This window comes from Amphiprion ocellaris, chromosome 19 (genome assembly GCF_022539595.1).
Source record: "Amphiprion ocellaris isolate individual 3 ecotype Okinawa chromosome 19, ASM2253959v1, whole genome shotgun sequence".
Classification (NCBI taxonomy): Eukaryota; Metazoa; Chordata; class Actinopteri; family Pomacentridae; genus Amphiprion; species Amphiprion ocellaris.
In genome coordinates, this window is record NC_072784.1 from 5,896,170 (window position 1) to 5,914,333 (window position 18,164).

Genomic DNA, 18,164 nt, shown 5'->3' on the forward strand with positions numbered 1-18,164 from the left:
GACAAAGACTGATTGATGACTGAAGAGTTGCAAAGGAGTTTCACAAAAGCACTGATGGAGTTTTGGCTTTTTCACTGACATTTATGTCAACATTTTAAAAAGAAAAGGCAGCAGCACGCTGGCAAAGGAAGATTCATGTTGTGATAAGATGATGATGAAAAGCAACTTTTAATTAGTTTTTCTTTTACTGTAAACCACTCTACATTTGTTGGGTGAATGTATATTTTGCCAACACATTATCCAAAAGTGAACGTCATCTTTATTTAGAAAAGAATGTAGAATGTATTGTAATAAATAATAGTAAGTGACAGAACTCCTGCAGTAAAAGTTTTATGAGCAACAACAAACAGCATTTATGTTCTGTTCTTTTATTTAATATTAAGTTAGTTTACAATTACAGTTACTCTGTTATGCTATAATCTGTTTTGTTCTGTTAAGTTAGATTATATTACATTCTGTCAATTTATGCTATTCTCTGTTCTGTTCTGTTCAGTTAGATTACATCACATACTGTTATTTTATGCTGTGCTATGTTCTGTTAAGTTAATTACTCTGCCAAGGAACGCGGCGGAGTTATGTGACGATCGGCGTACGTTTGTCTGTCTGTCTGTCTGTTATTGTTTTTTGGTTTTGCATACTACCTAATATAACTCACGTACTATAAATGAGACTAAAAAACATTTAAAAAACCCATCAAATTAAGTTATTTGGAGAATGTTTTCACTTGATTAGGTATTTCTACATTCTCTCAGTTTAGATTGATGACCTTTTAAGGCACTGGACGGTTTATCTGTCAGGAAATGATCTGCAACTAATGTTTCCACAACAAATTTATTTCTACTTGCAAGCGCTGCAAAAAAATATATTATGTGGTGCAAAAAAATAAAGTACTTACATAAAAGAGAAGATAAAGTCTCCAGTTACTTGCAGCATCATGAGGTTACCAGAGAGCAGCTGATTTCCTATAAACACATCAGCACATTTCACAAGTTAAACCACTGTGGTCACTGATAAGGGTTCTAAATGTATCCTGTTGTTATGAGCTATAAATAAACGTGCATCTTCAAACCACACATTCAAATGCAGTACATTTCTGAGCATCATTTGAGGGGGAAAGTCCTGTTTTTTCCCACATGTAGTTGAAATAATCCACCAGAAGATGTCGCTGCTCTCTCTCTATCATGAGACACTCAGTAGGCTTCAACTCCTCTCCTCTCAATGAGTGGACCCCTTTTTTTCTATTATAACAGAGAGGGAATGGGACAGAAAGAGATAGAGGTGGGCAGAGGTGTGACTGAGTGGACAGGCAGAGGCAGAGGGAGACTCAGAGCCAGCTGGGCTTTTGCCATATCTTGTTTTTATTTTGTAATTTTCGAAGTAGGGGGAAAAGTTTAACTGTAGTATTTTTTCGTGCGTAAACGGGATAGGCTTTCTCCAAATTCTTTGGAGTTGTGCTACACTTTCAGACTGAGCAGAGGGCTAAATTTGGAGGTCTGGGTGGAGTTTTCTTTGCCTCGTAAGAATATTTCTCTTACATGTTCGCGTCCTGATGTTTCTTGCTTTCATTGTGTCTGCCTGAGCATCATTTAAGTGTAATAATAGCTGAGCTGGTTTTCTCTTCCTAACTGATCATTTTTGTCCTCATTATATTTCAGCGCAACGGTCCCTGCGGCGCACGGATTACAATGCAAAGGGTTTTGGAGATTTGGGTCACCTTGGTGACAGTTTCTGCGCTGACCAAGGGCGCCTTTGGAGGATACGGGCTGAGCATGTTTGCAGCGCAGTCTTCCCCTCCAGATCCGTGCTACGACGAGAACGGGAACCCTCGGAGATGCATCCCCGACTTCGTCAACTCCGCGTTTGGGAAGGACGTGCGCGTATCCAGCACCTGCGGCAACCCGGCGGCCCGGTACTGCGTGGTGACCGAGAAGGGAGAGGAGAGGACCAGGGACTGTCACACGTGCGACGCCGGGGATCCCAAGAAGTCCCATCCACCTGCCTACCTGACGGACCTCAACAACCCGCACAACCTCACCTGCTGGCAGTCGGAAAACTACGTGCAGTATCCGCAGAACGTCACCCTCACCTTGTCTTTGGGGAAAAAGTTTGAGGTCACCTATGTGAGCCTGCAGTTCTGCTCACCCAGACCGGAGTCCATGGCGATCTACAAGTCCATGGACTATGGCAAGTCGTGGGTGCCGTTTCAGTTTTACTCCACGCAGTGCAAGAAGATGTACAACCGACAGAATAAGGCGACCATAACCAAACAGAACGAGCAGGAGGCGATCTGCACGGACTCCCACACGGACATGCACCCTCTGACAGGTGGCCTCATCGCCTTCAGCACCCTGGACGGCAGACCGTCGGCGCACGACTTCGACAACTCCCCGGTGCTGCAGGACTGGGTGACGGCCACCGACATCAAGGTGATCTTCAGCCGGCTGCACACGTTCGGAGACGAGAACGAGGACGACTCGGAGCTGGCCAGAGACTCCTACTTTTACGCGGTGTCTGACCTGCAGGTCGGAGGAAGGTGCAAGTGCAACGGGCACGCTTCAAAATGCGTCAAGGACAGAGAGGGGAATCTGGTCTGTGAGTGCAAACACAACACGGCGGGACCGGAGTGCGACAGGTGCAAACCTTTCCACTATGACCGACCCTGGCAGCGCGCCACGGCCAGAGAGGCCAACGAGTGTGTCGGTAAGACATCTATTCTTTTTGTCCTTCACTGTGGAAATATTTTAAAATCCCTCTAGACTAAGTTATCGTTTCATGTCATGCGGGTGAAACAAGAATTTTGGTGATCACCGTTTTGTGCCATTACGCGCAAGAATTAAGCTCCAAGCAGCTGTTTGTTCGTTCACAAAAAGTTCATGGGAGTGAAACAAATGCAGCTCTCCTCAGAGGTTCATTTACTGAATTTTAAAATATATCACCGTGTCTAAACTAAAGGAAATGTACATTTTACGCACAGGCCGAGATTAATAAATAGTGATCTGATCTTAAATTATTTTAGAAATAAATTCTAGTGAGACAAACAGAAAGAAAGGCCTCGTGTGTCAGGAGCAAGATGAAATTTCAGGAGCTAAAACTACACCTAAACTGAGTGATCTGTTTAGTCAATCTAAAAATAAAGTATTTGATGAAATTACTTATTCAAAATTAAGCTACATCCTTGCTGATTATTTTTACGCATTTTACTTTTCCAAAGCAAAAAAATATATATTATTGAAACAAGCACAGAAACAAGTGATGTACATTTGCATAAAAGACTAAATTAACAGCAGTAATTTACTAATTCGATTTGTAATAAAAAATGTAATTTATCCGATTTAGGTAAGGTTAAATGCGCACAGTGGAGCAGACATAAATAACAATTTCCAGGAGGCAGAGCTGGATGGTTCCTGTGCGTAAAGATAAAATAAAACAAACAAACAAAAAATCTTAAGTGTTGTTTTCCAAACTCTATATTTTTCTGCAGTAAAAGCACCACGTGAACTTTGTTAACCCCTGATTTTTATCAACAATCAGAAGAAATTCATGAATAGCAAAGAAAAGGCAGGAAGTCATTTCGATAAACAAAGTGCGCCTGTCCAAATGCGTAATTGCGTTTTGACCCGCGCTTCCGACTGTAGTAGCAGCTTTAATAGGGAGGAAACATTGCAGCTGCAGAGATAGACTGCAGGGGCGTGTTGTGTTTCCATAAGCAGGTGCTATTACAGATTGGATGGCCGATTAGGGCGGTTTTATTGACATTTTTGGCACGTAGAGTATAAACTGCCACTTTAGAGGCGGTAAACTATTCAGAGAGGAGGACAAAGAGAGAGGTAATTTGAAGCCAGATCTGAGGCTTTTTTTATTTTTTTATTGTAGAGCCAGTGTATTTGCTGTGATGCTTATTTTCAACAGAGCAGGAGAGCGTATATCAACAGTTCAAGCCCCCCTGAGCTTCCAAAACCTGGAAAAGTAACAAGTCCTGACTCTGCCATGGTTTGCTCAACCAAACGGAACAAGTGAACAAGTTGTTCCCTTTGGCCTCCGCCTTTCGCCTCGGCAAAGCCAGCATGTGAGTGTATTTTACTAAAACAAAAGGCTGTCACTTGTGGCATCCATCTCGCTGTCAGTGGGAGGCCCTCCTCCCCTCCTTCTTTCACCATCTCACTTTTTTCTGTGTGAGTGGTGTCATCAGATAAAACCGCAGAACAGCCAGACCGAGCGAGAGGAAATAATAAGGGTGGCCTGACACCTTAGCATGAAAGAAGAAGACCCGGGGGAGGGGGTTGTTTCCATTCAGCACACGGTCCATATGGTCTGGCAGTGGGGATGCAGACCGGCCGGTGCTAATGATCTGTCTGGATTTCTCCTCCCTGCTGTAGGACATTAGGATATTGAGGGGAGAGTGAGAAGGAGAGGTGCGGTTATGGGAGAGTTGGTTTCACTTATTGGCGACAGGCATCAAGGAAGCAAGACAAAGTTACTTCCCATGACTTTGCATGCAGGGTTGCCATCATTTTGTCGAGAGGCATTTATGTTGGCAAGAGCAGCCTTCGCATTCCAATCAGCTGGAGGTGCGTGACTGACAAATTTGTCTAGAAAACAAGGGGCAGCATGGTCCCCACCAAGGAGTCTGACTGGAAACTTCTGGTACCCCTTTAACATTCAGGAGGTTCACTGAATGAAAACCAGGTACAGAGATATAAAACATTACCAAGCCTCTGTAGAGAGGCTTGGTAATGACCACAAAGAGACAGGAAAGGAGATACATACAATGCAACATGTAAAGTTACTAAAAAGAGATGCCATACAACACCCTCTTAAAATAATGGCCCCAAGTCATTTTTTTCAGAAAACACAAAAAACTGAACCACACCACACTGAACCTTGACGTAGGTCATTATACTACAGGGGTAGAATCGCATGATCTGTTCAACTGAGGATGTTGGCGATTTTACCAGATGTGGCCAGCATCATGAGGAGATGATTTAGGCAAAAACTGACTTCGGCCATTATTTTAGGAAGGCAACTAGAACCTGCACATTCAGGGTTGAGTCAAGGGGTCGCCATACCGACCAAATAACCAATAGAGCAGGGATCAGTAACTGGCAAACCGCGGTCCAGATCCGGATCTGTAATCAGTAAATTGTAGCAGGATTTTAAATTTTCGCTTCTATTTTACCAGTGCAGCTTTTCCAGTGTTTACAACCTTGGTTATCAGCTCAGGAGACACACAGACCAATTACATACGAGTTCAGACATCCCAACTGACACTACTCAGCCAATGAAGTCTCTGCATTGCAGGCGCTAAACATCACAGCTCTGCATTCAGGAAAAGTTGAGAGGCGAGGGACATACAAGACGAGGACAGACCGTGGTCACATGCTGACCATGTCTGGCTCAACATACAGCTGGGAGGCAGCTTCTCAACTATGAATATAACCCAAACTAAATATGGTTCCAGACTCACCAATGAGCTCCAAATGTGTTTGAGAACAACCCTGACACCATTCAGATCATGATTCAAAAAGCTGGCAGGGCTAGCTGCAGCTCAGGTCTCCCATGAAGCAGCAGGGATATCAGGGGAGTGATATAAGACAAGAAAAAAATGTAAAAGTGTTCAATTGTTTACATTTTCTGAGATCTAGGTATTGTTAAAGATGTATATCAGTTGATTCAAGTTGTTCAGTCATTTTTTTCAAGTTCTGCACTTTATTTTCAGATTTACAGTTATATCAAAAGTTATTTATTCATAAATGTTGTCATAATGTTTTTGAACTGTACTGAATTTACTAGATTTGACGGTCAGTTATTGATTACATGCAGACTAATAAAACTACCAGGTTTCATCAACATATATCACACTAATTAAAGTTAGACATTATGATGTTCCAGACCTTTGCTTTAATACATTTTCTCTGACTGGACCTCTTTGAATTGTAGTTGAATACCCCTGAGTTATACAGCTACACACACTGGAGTTACCTCCTAATATAATGTCATTTAAACTGCAATATCAACAAATAAAAAGCTATGTATTCATGGATCAATTGAGGGTTACACAAAAAATAGTCCTTGTGGTGTACCTCTGCATAGCAGTCATGCCTGCATAAGTTAATGATAAAAGTAACTGACCAGAAAAATGTCCTATAGTGATTTGCTACCAGAAAAAAATGTTTTTGTACCACCCCAATGTGAGTAATGGTATGGAAACCCCTAAAAACAAACTTTCTGGTCCCGTCACGGTATTTAAAGATGTAAAATGTACACAAACAGATGAATGAATATAAACAGCACAGCCGCTTTTTAGTTACGAATAGAAGCTTTTTTGATTTTAGATTATAATATTACAATTCAGCTGCATTTTAAGTATTTCTGATGTAACGCTTGCTGTACATTTGCTATTATTTCTTTGTATTGTTGTGAAGCAGTGCTTTAAATGTTTTACTTGCTGTGTAAATAATTCTTTAAATCTGTCCGCCACTGTGCCCCACACTACCACCGTGAACAAGTTTCTAACTCCACCTCTGCATCAAACATCCAGACAAAAAGCACATTTAAGTCATGAATGCATGATGATGTTTGACCACGACCCATAATCAGTTATACAAAGGAATGGATAAGGTTGGGAAACACGCACACACATATGGTGACACGTCAGGCCCTCCTGTCCCAGGCAGCTGCTTCATATTCTCTCCATGTTCGGTGTAGCGCTGACCCCTGACAGTCAGGCCCCCGCTCCTCTCCGGCCTGACTGATGGGCTGTGAAGGGAACTGTGGGAAACTCGGGCTTGCCAAGTGGGTTTTGAGGCGAGATGAAAATGGTAGCCTCAGTCGCTCATACGTGTAATTTTGCACTTGTTCAATTCCGCCGTTGTTTTCTCTGTCACCCTGCCATGCGATGTTCTGCGTTCTAACGCTCGTAAGTCAGCTGGAGGTGCGGCCCGTCGTGTTTCCTCTCACTTTTGATGTGCTTTCAGAGCGCACTTTCACGCACCTCTGCAGGTCTGCTCTTATGCTTGACGGACTTTTATGTGGCTTCAGGTGGATTTCATGGGAAAGAGATTTTCAGAGAGAAACCTCTAATTTCATTAAAGCCAGCATGTTGTGTGGGATACAGATCTGTGCACCTCTGATCACAGTCTCACTTATTATCCGATAGCATTCTGGCATTTATGAAGCTGAATTAGGATATGATTGAAATAACTGCCTGCTTCCAGTCAGTGCAGCACATTGTAGTACGCTTCATAATACAGAACTGAAATGTGTGCTCGCATATCTGTACAGAAACACAAGGTTTGATGGTAAATATGGCAGAAAAGTATGGGAAAATCAATACTACAGCTGTGTTTTCATTAGTTAGGTGCAGATGTATCACCAACAGCACTGCCAGATGAACCCAAAGTAAAAACGGATGCTAATAATTAGCCCTATTGCATACATAAAAATGGAATATTTTCATCTAAAAGGACTGTGTTTGGGTCAAATCATATTTGAATTTTTAACATTAGCTTAGCTGCTCTATGATGGAAATCACTGGTTTACAGCCACAATTATTCAATAGATTTTAGCTTCTAAAGTGTAAATATTTTCCTTTTTTTCCCTCCTCTATGACTGTTAACTGAATATCTTTGGACAAAATCTTTGGTCCAACTCCTCAACTCATAAACCACAACCTCCACCTCATCCACCACCTACAGACTTTAATGTAGACCTTGATATATGCAACTTGTATCTACCTCATTGCCATATTGCACCTACTTGTTCATTTGTATTTGCACTAGTATGACATATTTGCACTAGTATGTTAGTAAGTTGTGTTTTTTAAAATCTTTTTTCCTTTCTTGTCATTTTATTTTTATTCTTATATTACTTGCTCTACATTTGTATATATATATCCATCCCTATTTCTTTATTACATCATTGTTGCACTGCCTGCTCTACATGCCTTTTTAATTGCCCCGAGGACAAATAAAGTTTTCTAAATCTGAATCTGAAAACAAGACATTTGAGGGCGTCATCTTGGGCTTCAGGAAACACTGATTGATATTTTCCATATTTAATAAACCAAACAACTAACTGATTAATTAACTGTGGCCATGCTTCCTACTTGCAGCCACATCTACTATTAGCAAACAGTTTATTTTCTACTCATAGAGAGGAAACGCTGGCAGAAGCAGGAGGAAACCAGAGTCTTTCAATACGAGGACACCACATTTATCAGTCGTTTTTACACAACCACTCCACATCATTTGGTTTCCAACTGCGCCGCGATGATTTCGAGCACGGACCCGTCTTTGTCAGTGCTGCTCAATGGGACCACTGACACTGTTTCTGCTGATGGTGCCTGTGCCACCCGCTTCCCTCCTGGGTTGCCAGGTTAGGCCGGGCCAGGCCTGCTCACCATCTGGGTCTCATTTCGGCTCCACGGCAGCGGCCCGTGTGACGGGAGAGAAGAATTTTTGTGAAGCATGATGTCATAGACTTTGTTGTAATAGAAGCTGCATTTTGGTTCCTTTGCTCTGCTGCTTTCTCCTCCTCTTCTTCTCTCCTCCCTGTCATTCTCCGTGTGCCAGCAGCAGGGCGACAGACTCAGCCATTTTCAGTTTGGTTTGTAAGCTCAGGCATATTTGTGGGTTTTGATTTTTTCATTTTGAAATCAGGCAACAATAGCCAGAGGATCCGGCTATTTCTGGGGTTGTTTTTGTTTTGTTGACTTCTGTTTTGATGGGTTTCATGTTTAAATACATTACCTTAACATAGTGAATAATGAAAGCAGGCTGTGTTTGGAAATGATGAGACAGATTTTGTTTAGCAATGAAACTTCAGTGCAATTCCCCAGATAGCGAATGAAGTACCCACAAAGCGAGGCATTGAAAAATTTCTCCTTTGGACGATGTAGCAAATATTCAAAGATGACGGAAAAAATAAGAGAACAAATAAATATTCCAGTGAGCGTAGTGTTCTTGTTGTGGGTTGTTTGTTTGGATGCCCATTAATGATTACAGGGCTTTCTTCTTGCGGGTTCACAACAACATTCAGATGTGCTGTGTAAATAGTCTAAATAAGACCTGAAGAAACAAACTGCATATCATAAAAGGAAATAACAGCAGAAGTAATAAGGAAAAAAAGAGAAGTATGTGAGAAAAAAGAGGAGTTAATAGGAAACAGGTGTGCTGCAGGTTAGCAAACATTCAGGAACATTTGTAGCCCTACAGCTGTGTGGAAAGTCAGACACCTGGGACAGAATCCCATCAGGAGTCGACTGCCAGTTAGATGGACTGACGAGTCTCAGTCATCTAGAACACGTCGGCGCTCGAGTGCAGCTCGGAGGAAACTTCAAATGCTTTGGAGTGCAGAGAAAGTCCCTGCAGGCGGTAGTAGTGACCCTGATTATAAACCAATCGCTTTCAATCAGCAAGATCAAATATGAAGCAGACGTGAACGTGCTTTTCTTATGAGCATGAAAAGAGTGTCTAAACTTATCGGCACAACTCACATGACGGTCGACTCTGGGGACAAAACCAGCAGCAGCAAACCTGGAGACTCTGTGGAAACAGTAACAGAATCTATCATCACTCTGTTTACTTTTTATATGCAGTTTTATACACTTGGAGAGGCCATAATCTGGTATGTTTCATTGTATTTCGTTGTAAATTGTCATCTAGTCTTCTATGAATGCATAACTTTCCACAGCATCTATAAATGGTTGGTTCTGTCTCATATGCAATCATGTGTGAGAGGATTTTGATTTCCAATAATGTGGTGTGAGATTATGTAGAAATGACAGGATTGGGAAGGAGTAAGGTTGTGTTTGAGCAAAATGCTACATTTGGAACTTCCCCTCCTTAACTCACCCTAAATGTCAAAATAACACACAGTTTTGAATTAGTTGAACTCATTATTACTAATATCTAAAGGAGCAGCTGAAGATAGTGTACCCCCATTTAAAAATAATACCATAATGGAACAACAACCTAACCAGAGCCACCTGTTGTACAGTAAAAGTTAAACTAGCAAAAATCACATTTATAGCCATAAAACGGTGCATTAAAGTTGGAAAGCAAACGTAGTGAGGCATCTTGGCCCAGTGTGTGGTGCTATTATGTTGTGCAATAACTAATTATGACACATTTAACTTTTTGTGAAGGTAGTATTGACTGCCTAGACAGAAAATTCTCTGTACTCTGTATTTCTTAACATTAGTATGTTGGCTCTATAAGCTGACATTTGAATAGGAGGGATACACGCACCTGTATGACCCAATTTTAAAACTGAAATCTATTTTGAAGATATTTTTGGACATTTTTGCCTTTATTGCATAGTTGAAAGTGGAAATATTGGTTGTCAAAGAGTGTATGACATGCAACACAGGTCACTGGCTTGAATAGAGGGATGCTGCAGTTATGCTGCATGCACACCTGTACAGCAACTCTAGTTTAATCTAATATGTATATTTTAAAAAAAAAGAAGCAAAATCATAAAAACAAAACCCAACATCACATACAGCCTTGTCTAATAATATCATTTTAATACACTCCCTACAGTCTACACTTGCTCTTTGCATAAGCCTAGAGAAAATCTCTTTTTTTAAAATTTCTTTTTTTTATTAGCCACTCTCATAACCGTAAAAGCATAATGAGTGTCTAGATAATGAGAAATTAATTTTAAAGACCCCTTTGTTGTGAAATCTTTTTAACCTTGTTAAAATCTCCATATGTTGTTTTTTACGTGCTGGAAAACATCATGAACAAAAGCAGCAGTGAGCACAAGGGCTGAGTATTTCCATATTAAAACTGCAGTGTACTGATGACTGTCTCAAAAACATGGATTCAGACCTCCAGAGTTTCATTCATAACAAATTTAAAGACCCAATCCAGTCAAACTTGCAGGATTAGAATTTGTGTGTTTTGCTATGTGTCCACTAGATCTAGATTTTTTCTGCATGTAAACGCGCTGCATCTGAAAATCATCTGCTTGGTTGGCCGTCACTAGCGGGCCACTAGGTGGTCACATGACAGCCCTTCAGACCTTCAGTTCGGTAGATGCGTTGGACCAACATGACGGTCAAAAACACTTTAGTGAAAAGTATTTCTGAAAGCATTTGAGGCGAGAAATAACCTGTACAGTTGCTGAATCTGTCCCCGTTTTAGTTCAACAACGGCTAGTTTAGACATTTGAAGAAAGTTTCATGTTGCGTCGGCCCTCCGCATGCCACATCAAATTTGCATAAAGTCGAGTCTACTTTATGCAAATGAGCTGTGGCTCGCTCCGGGGAGATGCATCGGATCACAGCTCAAAACACACCCCAACCGGACCAGCATGCAAGGCGGTGCGTTTCACATAGACAATGAATGGGATGCAGGAAATTGCCAGATCTAGTTAACACGTACCTTTACTCTTTTTTTTTTTTTTTTTTAATTTTGGTTTCTTGTTTGAACATGTATGACTAATTTACTCCACAGATTAGTTTTACAGTGAACAGAGTCATAGGTGAGCTGGGGTGCTCGAGTAGCAGCGAGTGGGAAGTGGTAATGGAGGTAGATTCATGCATCCTATAAGAAAAACCTATGTAGAGTATTAGCTAAGCTATTTTAATGCAGGTAGGGATTATTTTCACAGAAAATAACTTCTCAATATGCAACTTTGATGGAGAGATATGACTTTTTAGGGGTGGAATCCATGAGAAAAAGGCTCATGACGGAAATCCAGTGTCTTGCTTATGTTTTAGCAGATCACCCAGTTAGGTACAGATCCTGATGCCTTACAAGCCAAAGACTTTGACTAGATCCTACATGTCTGTGATTAAGACTCCATGTTAAGGGACACTCAGTGCTGTTCACATGCTAACAGCAGTTCCAGAAAACATGCTTCAACTCAGTCATGATTACAGCTGGAGAACAATACCTCTGAAATTGGCCCTCACTCTGTCCCCTCCAGTCTTTCTTGCAACATAAGCCTATGTGACTTTGGTAAGACTTTCTCTGTATACAACCAGACCATAAAACAAAGAGATGTATTTGGGGGATCTCAAAAAATCCACACTCTGCTACAATCCAGTGTCCTCTGGGCAAAGACTGCATGTTTTGAGGATTTTGTTTTGTTGAGCTCATAATTCAAGACAGACATGATGTTTCAGGCCAGAAAGGTTTCACTCGGGCTAAGAGCACACTGAAAAATCTTGTTCTGCTAAGTTGTGGATGGTGGTTTGGAGAGGTGACTCAATGTTTTGTCACAAGTGTGTTCACTTTGATTTAATGTTCGTATCCTTCACGCATGAGCTGCTGGACATCATGGCATGAATGTTAACCAGTGTGAAACAAATACAGGACACAATGGGGTTACAGGAAACATACACATTGAGTGCACATTTGCGTGAAACTGGCCCAATACCGTATTTGATTCAAAATATATATTGGTTTATACAATGCAGTTTAACAGTTTTTGTTGGTGTTATCTTTACCTCATAATTCGATAGGCTACTGAAGTTTGTTTCTTTGCACAACCAGGCTCAGGGAAAGTCATAAAAGAGCATTAAAAAAGTCAAAAGTTTTACAGATTTTTGTCACTACCACACTTGAAACCAAATTTAAGGCACATTATGTGAGATTTTGAACATTAATATAACCAGTGCATGTGCGGCCTCCCATTGAAACAGTTCTAGCTCCCTGTGCTTATAGTCAATCAAGTCAATATCTTTATTGTCATTGCAACCTGTGCAATGAAGTTAAGTGCAATCTTTAAAAGAACAGCGCAAGTTAAAATTGAATGAAAAATAAAAATGATAATATCGCATAATATAAAGTATATACTAAAAAAACACACATTTCAGACACACCCAACGAGACATCCACATTCAACAGATACTGCTCATTCCAAAATAGTGAATTTGCATATTCAAGATGGCTTAGAGTTTACACTGATGACAACAACTCATTACGGCCAAGACTGTGGAAGCAATCTTCGTGGTTGTAATTGAAAGTACAGGTCTGAGATGCTGGTTCTCTTATGACATCCAGTGGCTACAAATGTCAAATACAACACCTTATTTAGGAAATATTACCTGTGTTTTGTTTGTTTTTGTAGCGTGCTACTGTTTCTTAATCATGAAAACTTCTCACAAAGTTAAAATTCAGTTGGTCCTCCTTTCATTCAAAATGCACAAATTCAGTGGAATTCTGACTTGCTGGGGTGAGATATGTACGTGATGCTCTTGTTTAGACTCATACTGGTCTTATTATTTTTTGGTTATTGTTTTGAGGGTTCAAATGAAAATATGTTTGGAATAATAATTTTAGATGACTTCTACCTGCTCTTGTGGAGCAGTGACAGGATCCTGAACGGTTGGGACAGCTCAAATTGTTCAAACTGTTTGTTTTCTTGGCTGTTTATTTTTGTTTGTTCATGGCGGCGCTATTGTTTGCCGAGCCAGGATGAAATGGATGTGCATGTTTGTGTGAATGTGTGGATGATCGGCTCTTTGTGTCCACCGTCTGTCTACATGGAGCCGACTGGAGCCTCCAGGGTGGCATCAGGACCACCTAGTGCGTGCACATCGAGCCCCTTTGAGGCGCTGAAGCAGGGCAGGCTGGGAATGATTAATGGGCCAGCGGAGTGACACGCTCCGCAGCTCAGCTTCAGACCCCCAGCCAGCTCCCCTGCTGCGCTGCCACCCGACACAGCCAGCTCAGTGACAACGCCGCTTGTACGCCACACACACACAACACACACAACACACTTCTTCAGTGTCACTTACTCGACTTACCCCCAGTGCCACGTCCCCCCTCTCGCCCCCAAAAAGCATTAAGGAACTGTGCAGTGGAGGCGAAGCTAAGCTCCTTTGGCTGGTACCATCCTTCCTGCTGCGCTGTCAACACAGGGGTCTTTTTACTGGAAGACAAAGGCAACAACTGACAACTGGATCAGTTATAGTTGAATAAAGTCTTGATCTTTATTAGATCAGCTCTTATAGAGAACTGCAGGGGTTTTACTACAGTTTAATGGAAATGCACACTGTAAAAAAAAAGTTGTTTTTACAGTAAATGTCCGGCAGCTGTGGTTGTCAGAATGGTACTGTAAAATTACGGTAAAACATTTTCTACATTTACAGTAAAGAAATATATTGATATTGTTGATTTTAGGGTTAAAAATGTGCTTTATTCCATATTTTACTGTAAAAAATAGTTTTAACCTTTAAAAATTTGAAAATTTACATGATATATATATACTATATAAAATAAAGTTTGTGTAACTTATTCTAAATATTACAGCATTTTTCCATTAAAAACTGTGCAGGAGTCGTGAAATGTATTTTTTCAAGAGAAAAGAAAATCTAAAAAACATATTTTTCTCCTGATTAACCTGCTTACGGTCATTCAGTGTTATATAAACTGCATCAAACTGTTTTAGAGTTTACAGATTTTTACCGTCATGCTTTGACAGCTTTTCACCATAAAATGTACAAACATTTTTTACAGTGTAAAATATTATGGCTCCTTTTTTAAAAAAAGTATTATCTCGACGACATTGTGTAAATTAAATGCGACTGCTGTTTGATCGTCCACCAAGCATCGGGAATGTCAGCTGCTAATTGCCCCGCTTCTCCTTTCATTAACAGCCACTTCTCCTGAACACTTTGAAACAAAGTGTAGACATAATAAGCTTGCCATGAGGAGGAAATGGAGTTGTTGGTTCCCGTTTCACATTTACTTTTCCATATAACGTGAGCGGGGGCGTCTACAAGTGGTTCTGCTGCTCCGTAATGGATTTCTCCATCCTCCATCTCTCATATACCCCAGCGACCAATTCTTCTCTGAGAGAGAACGAGGAACCACTTATTGGATTTGAGGGGATATCCAGCAGGATTCATACAGGAGAGGAGAGCTGACTGGCTACCAGACATCACTCCCTAAATGACCATAAATATCCCAGGGTTCCACATCTGCTCAAAGGCGGGAAAACCTGGAGATTCATCAAATGCAAGCCTCCCTCGGCTCGCTGTGTGCTTGTGTGAGTGTGACTGAGCAGATCTCTTGGTCAGACTGGGAGTAGGGAATCATCCACAGACAGAGGATTAAGCCACCTTCCAGTGAGCAGTAACTCTTCCAGTCTGAGTTGGCTTGTCCACTGTTCCCACCCTCCTCTCCTCTCTCGTCCAGGTCGCCACAGCTACTGTGAGGTGGACGGCTCACCATTCCTTCACACGCTCACCACAAACAGTACAAAGTGACTTCCTTCCTCCCGCGATTGGCTGAGATCTGAGACGTACAACAGGCGGCTTCCTCCCTTCTTCTGCTCACAGGAAAACCTTGGGCGCCCAGTATGTGATGTAAACTCCGTGAACCAGCCCACAGCATGCATACATCTGCATGTGTGTGTGTGTGCGCCCTGTGGTTTATTTGCACAGACAGCGAGGCTCAATTTCTCATGATGGTGAGTCAGAGATAACGCGTTGTATCTGGTTCCCACTTAGACGGACAACTGGGAAAAAGAATGACCTCAGAGCAGTGAACCCACAGACCATGTTAGATTACATCGTGATGTACAACAACCCGTCAAGTACCTGGAATCTGTTACAGCAGCCTTTTCTGCTCTGTAGTGGTGCTACAGAGGAACACATAAGAAGTAAAGGGTTGGATAAGATCGCAATTTATGTATGCAAATATCCAAATCAATAAGGTACATGGTACACATGGCCTTGCACATTGGAGCAACAGCAAAAGAAACAACTGATGCTAGTAGATTCCCATTTAACATCGTAGAAGCTGACTACTTGCTGAGAAGTTGTGGCCTGCACCTGCAGTACTTCATCTAACAGCTCATTATGACCGCTCCTTCCTGGCTCTGAAGACTATAAATATGAAAATGAAAAAAAATCTAAAGCAGTTCAGTAGAAGTGAGTGTACCAGACCTCTGTAGCCTGCTCATCGTATCGATTTCAGTCTTAGTCACACTACTTCGTCAAGACCCGTTGACGTAACATTTGAATGCACTGGGAACACTTTAGAATCACTTTTCAGCACACAGGCTAGTCTGATAGATGTAGAAAATTCCATGACATACATAGATGTAATCAGTCTGTAACCAAATGTTCTCTGCTGGTGTCATCACTGTTGTTCTTTTGCCTTGTAACACATGGTTAATGTTGTGAAAAGTTGTAATTTAACCCAAACCATGATTTTATCCTGAACTTAAACAAGTAGTTTTGTCTAAATTTTACTAAGCAGTGAGGGAAAAAGCACAAAATATAATCGTCCAACATGAGTCCTGTGACTTACAACACATACGATGTCTACCTTCAATGTCTCTGTGAAGGTTTTTTTCCTAGGAAGACTCCTGTACGTCCATTAGCAACAAATATTGATGCACATGGCACTAACAGTGAAGAACACCTTGTGTGTATCTGTCAAATAGAGGTGAGTGAATCGATCCAAATATCAATAATATCAATGGCAGCGTTGGTATTGATATTGAACGATACCAGTGTAATAAGATCGATATTTTAGTTTCAGTTTCTCTCCTGTATGCAAATTACAAAGACTAGCGCCGTCTGAGCAGCATCTACTGCAGTCTGCACTGTGAGGCATTTAGGGAACTTTGGTAAATGTGTCTGTCGATAAGTAAATGTTCAGCTAGTGAGGTGTTTCACCTGTGACCAGGTGGGCGCGACGAACTGACAATGTCTGTCACGCTTTATAATCAAAGACAATAACTATAGGGGGGAAATTTTTTCGTACTTGTCATTACAAAAGTAACTCTGTGCAAAAAATTTTATGTAAAAAGGCATGTTAAAAGAGCATTTCCTATTTCAGTGACAGAAGTATTTCACAAAAATTGACCAACCTGTCAAAAATGAATACTGTTTAAGGAGGTTATCCCTCACTTTGTGATTTCATCGGCACCCCAGATTCTTCCTGGTCTGACCCACAGAAAACCTATCCAGGAATTAGTCTGATTCTTAAACCCTATAAGCATTTACAACCCCATCTTATTCCAGATGTGGACGACCATATACAGCATCTAACTTTTGTTCTAAACCTACCAACTACTGAAGAAGTTTATCTCGAGTATCAGTATTGGCGATAGTGGCCCTGTATTTACTTGGTATCGGATCGATACCAAATCTTGCAGTATCGCACACCACTTCTGTCAAAGAACAACAGTGTTGGTACAATGACCGTATTAAACACCCGTGAATGAGAACGGGATGGCACTTCTGCTTGAGCCGCCACTAATGATGCATTGTGGGTAATGCAGGCACACAATGAGGCCAAAGTCAGTGAGATACAATTATAAACAGTATCCCTATATTACATATTGCAGTTTAACATAAATCAGATGTGAGTGTGATGTGTTAAATAAAGGAAACTCCTCTTTAAATGACACATAGACAGCGGCTTATACTATGTCATTGTAAATAAATTAGAAACAATAGTTCAAACAGTTAAATCATGTGGGTTTGATTTACTGCTGAGATCCCTGGATGTCTCCATTAATCTGAGGCTTATTACAGTATTTGTTTTACTCATTTTAATAGCAGCTCAAGTTTCACCAAGATTGCCTGTGTTTGGTGTGATTCAGGAAGAAACCAAGCAGTTTCCTCTTCAACTCAGTACAATGTCCTGGAATCCACCTAGCAACCAGAACAAACTTTGGGATGAAAATGAGCACAGTAGCAACAAAACATTCGCCGTGACCTTTCAGTGTTTCCATAAAAACAATCATCAACTACTAATTTCCAAACTTTTTCCTTTAAATGTGCAGAAATGAGACGCTGGTGTTTCAGATGTATCGCTTTTTCGTGAGGTGACATAACAGATAGATTTCCTTTATTTAATCACATTATAAGCTAAACACTTGATCAGTAGTGGAACGCACATTTACTGAACTACTGTACAGTTTAAGCTACTTGTTTTTGAGTAATTTGATTTTCTGCCTACAGTCCCTTGCAATTAAAAAAAAAGATATTTTACTTAATTGCATTTGTTTGCTAGTTTTAGTTTTTTTGCAAATTTTGTGTACAAAACAAATATCGTCAACAAATTATATAGTATTCTAGACTAAGATAGTTTTTTTGATCACCAAAGGTAAATTGACAAGCTACGAAGCAGATAAATTATCTAAAGTAATTAAACCACCCTTACAAACATGCTTATGCATTAGTATTTATG

At 40.8% G+C, this 18,164-nt stretch overlaps 1 protein-coding gene across 1 annotated transcript in view; it reads left to right on the top strand.

Annotated features, from left to right (window-relative positions):
* Window positions 1–1,270: 1,270 nt before the first annotated feature.
* Window positions 1,271–18,164, top strand: part of ntn1b (netrin 1b) — a 53,676-nt gene continuing 36,782 nt past the window's right edge. The window contains exons 1-2 of the mRNA XM_023269702.3: window positions 1,271–1,516; window positions 1,656–2,700. Of these exons, the coding sequence (XP_023125470.1) occupies window positions 1,686–2,700 (1,015 nt within the window). The 5' untranslated portion in view covers window positions 1,271–1,516; window positions 1,656–1,685. The remainder of the gene's footprint in view (window positions 1,517–1,655; window positions 2,701–18,164) is intronic.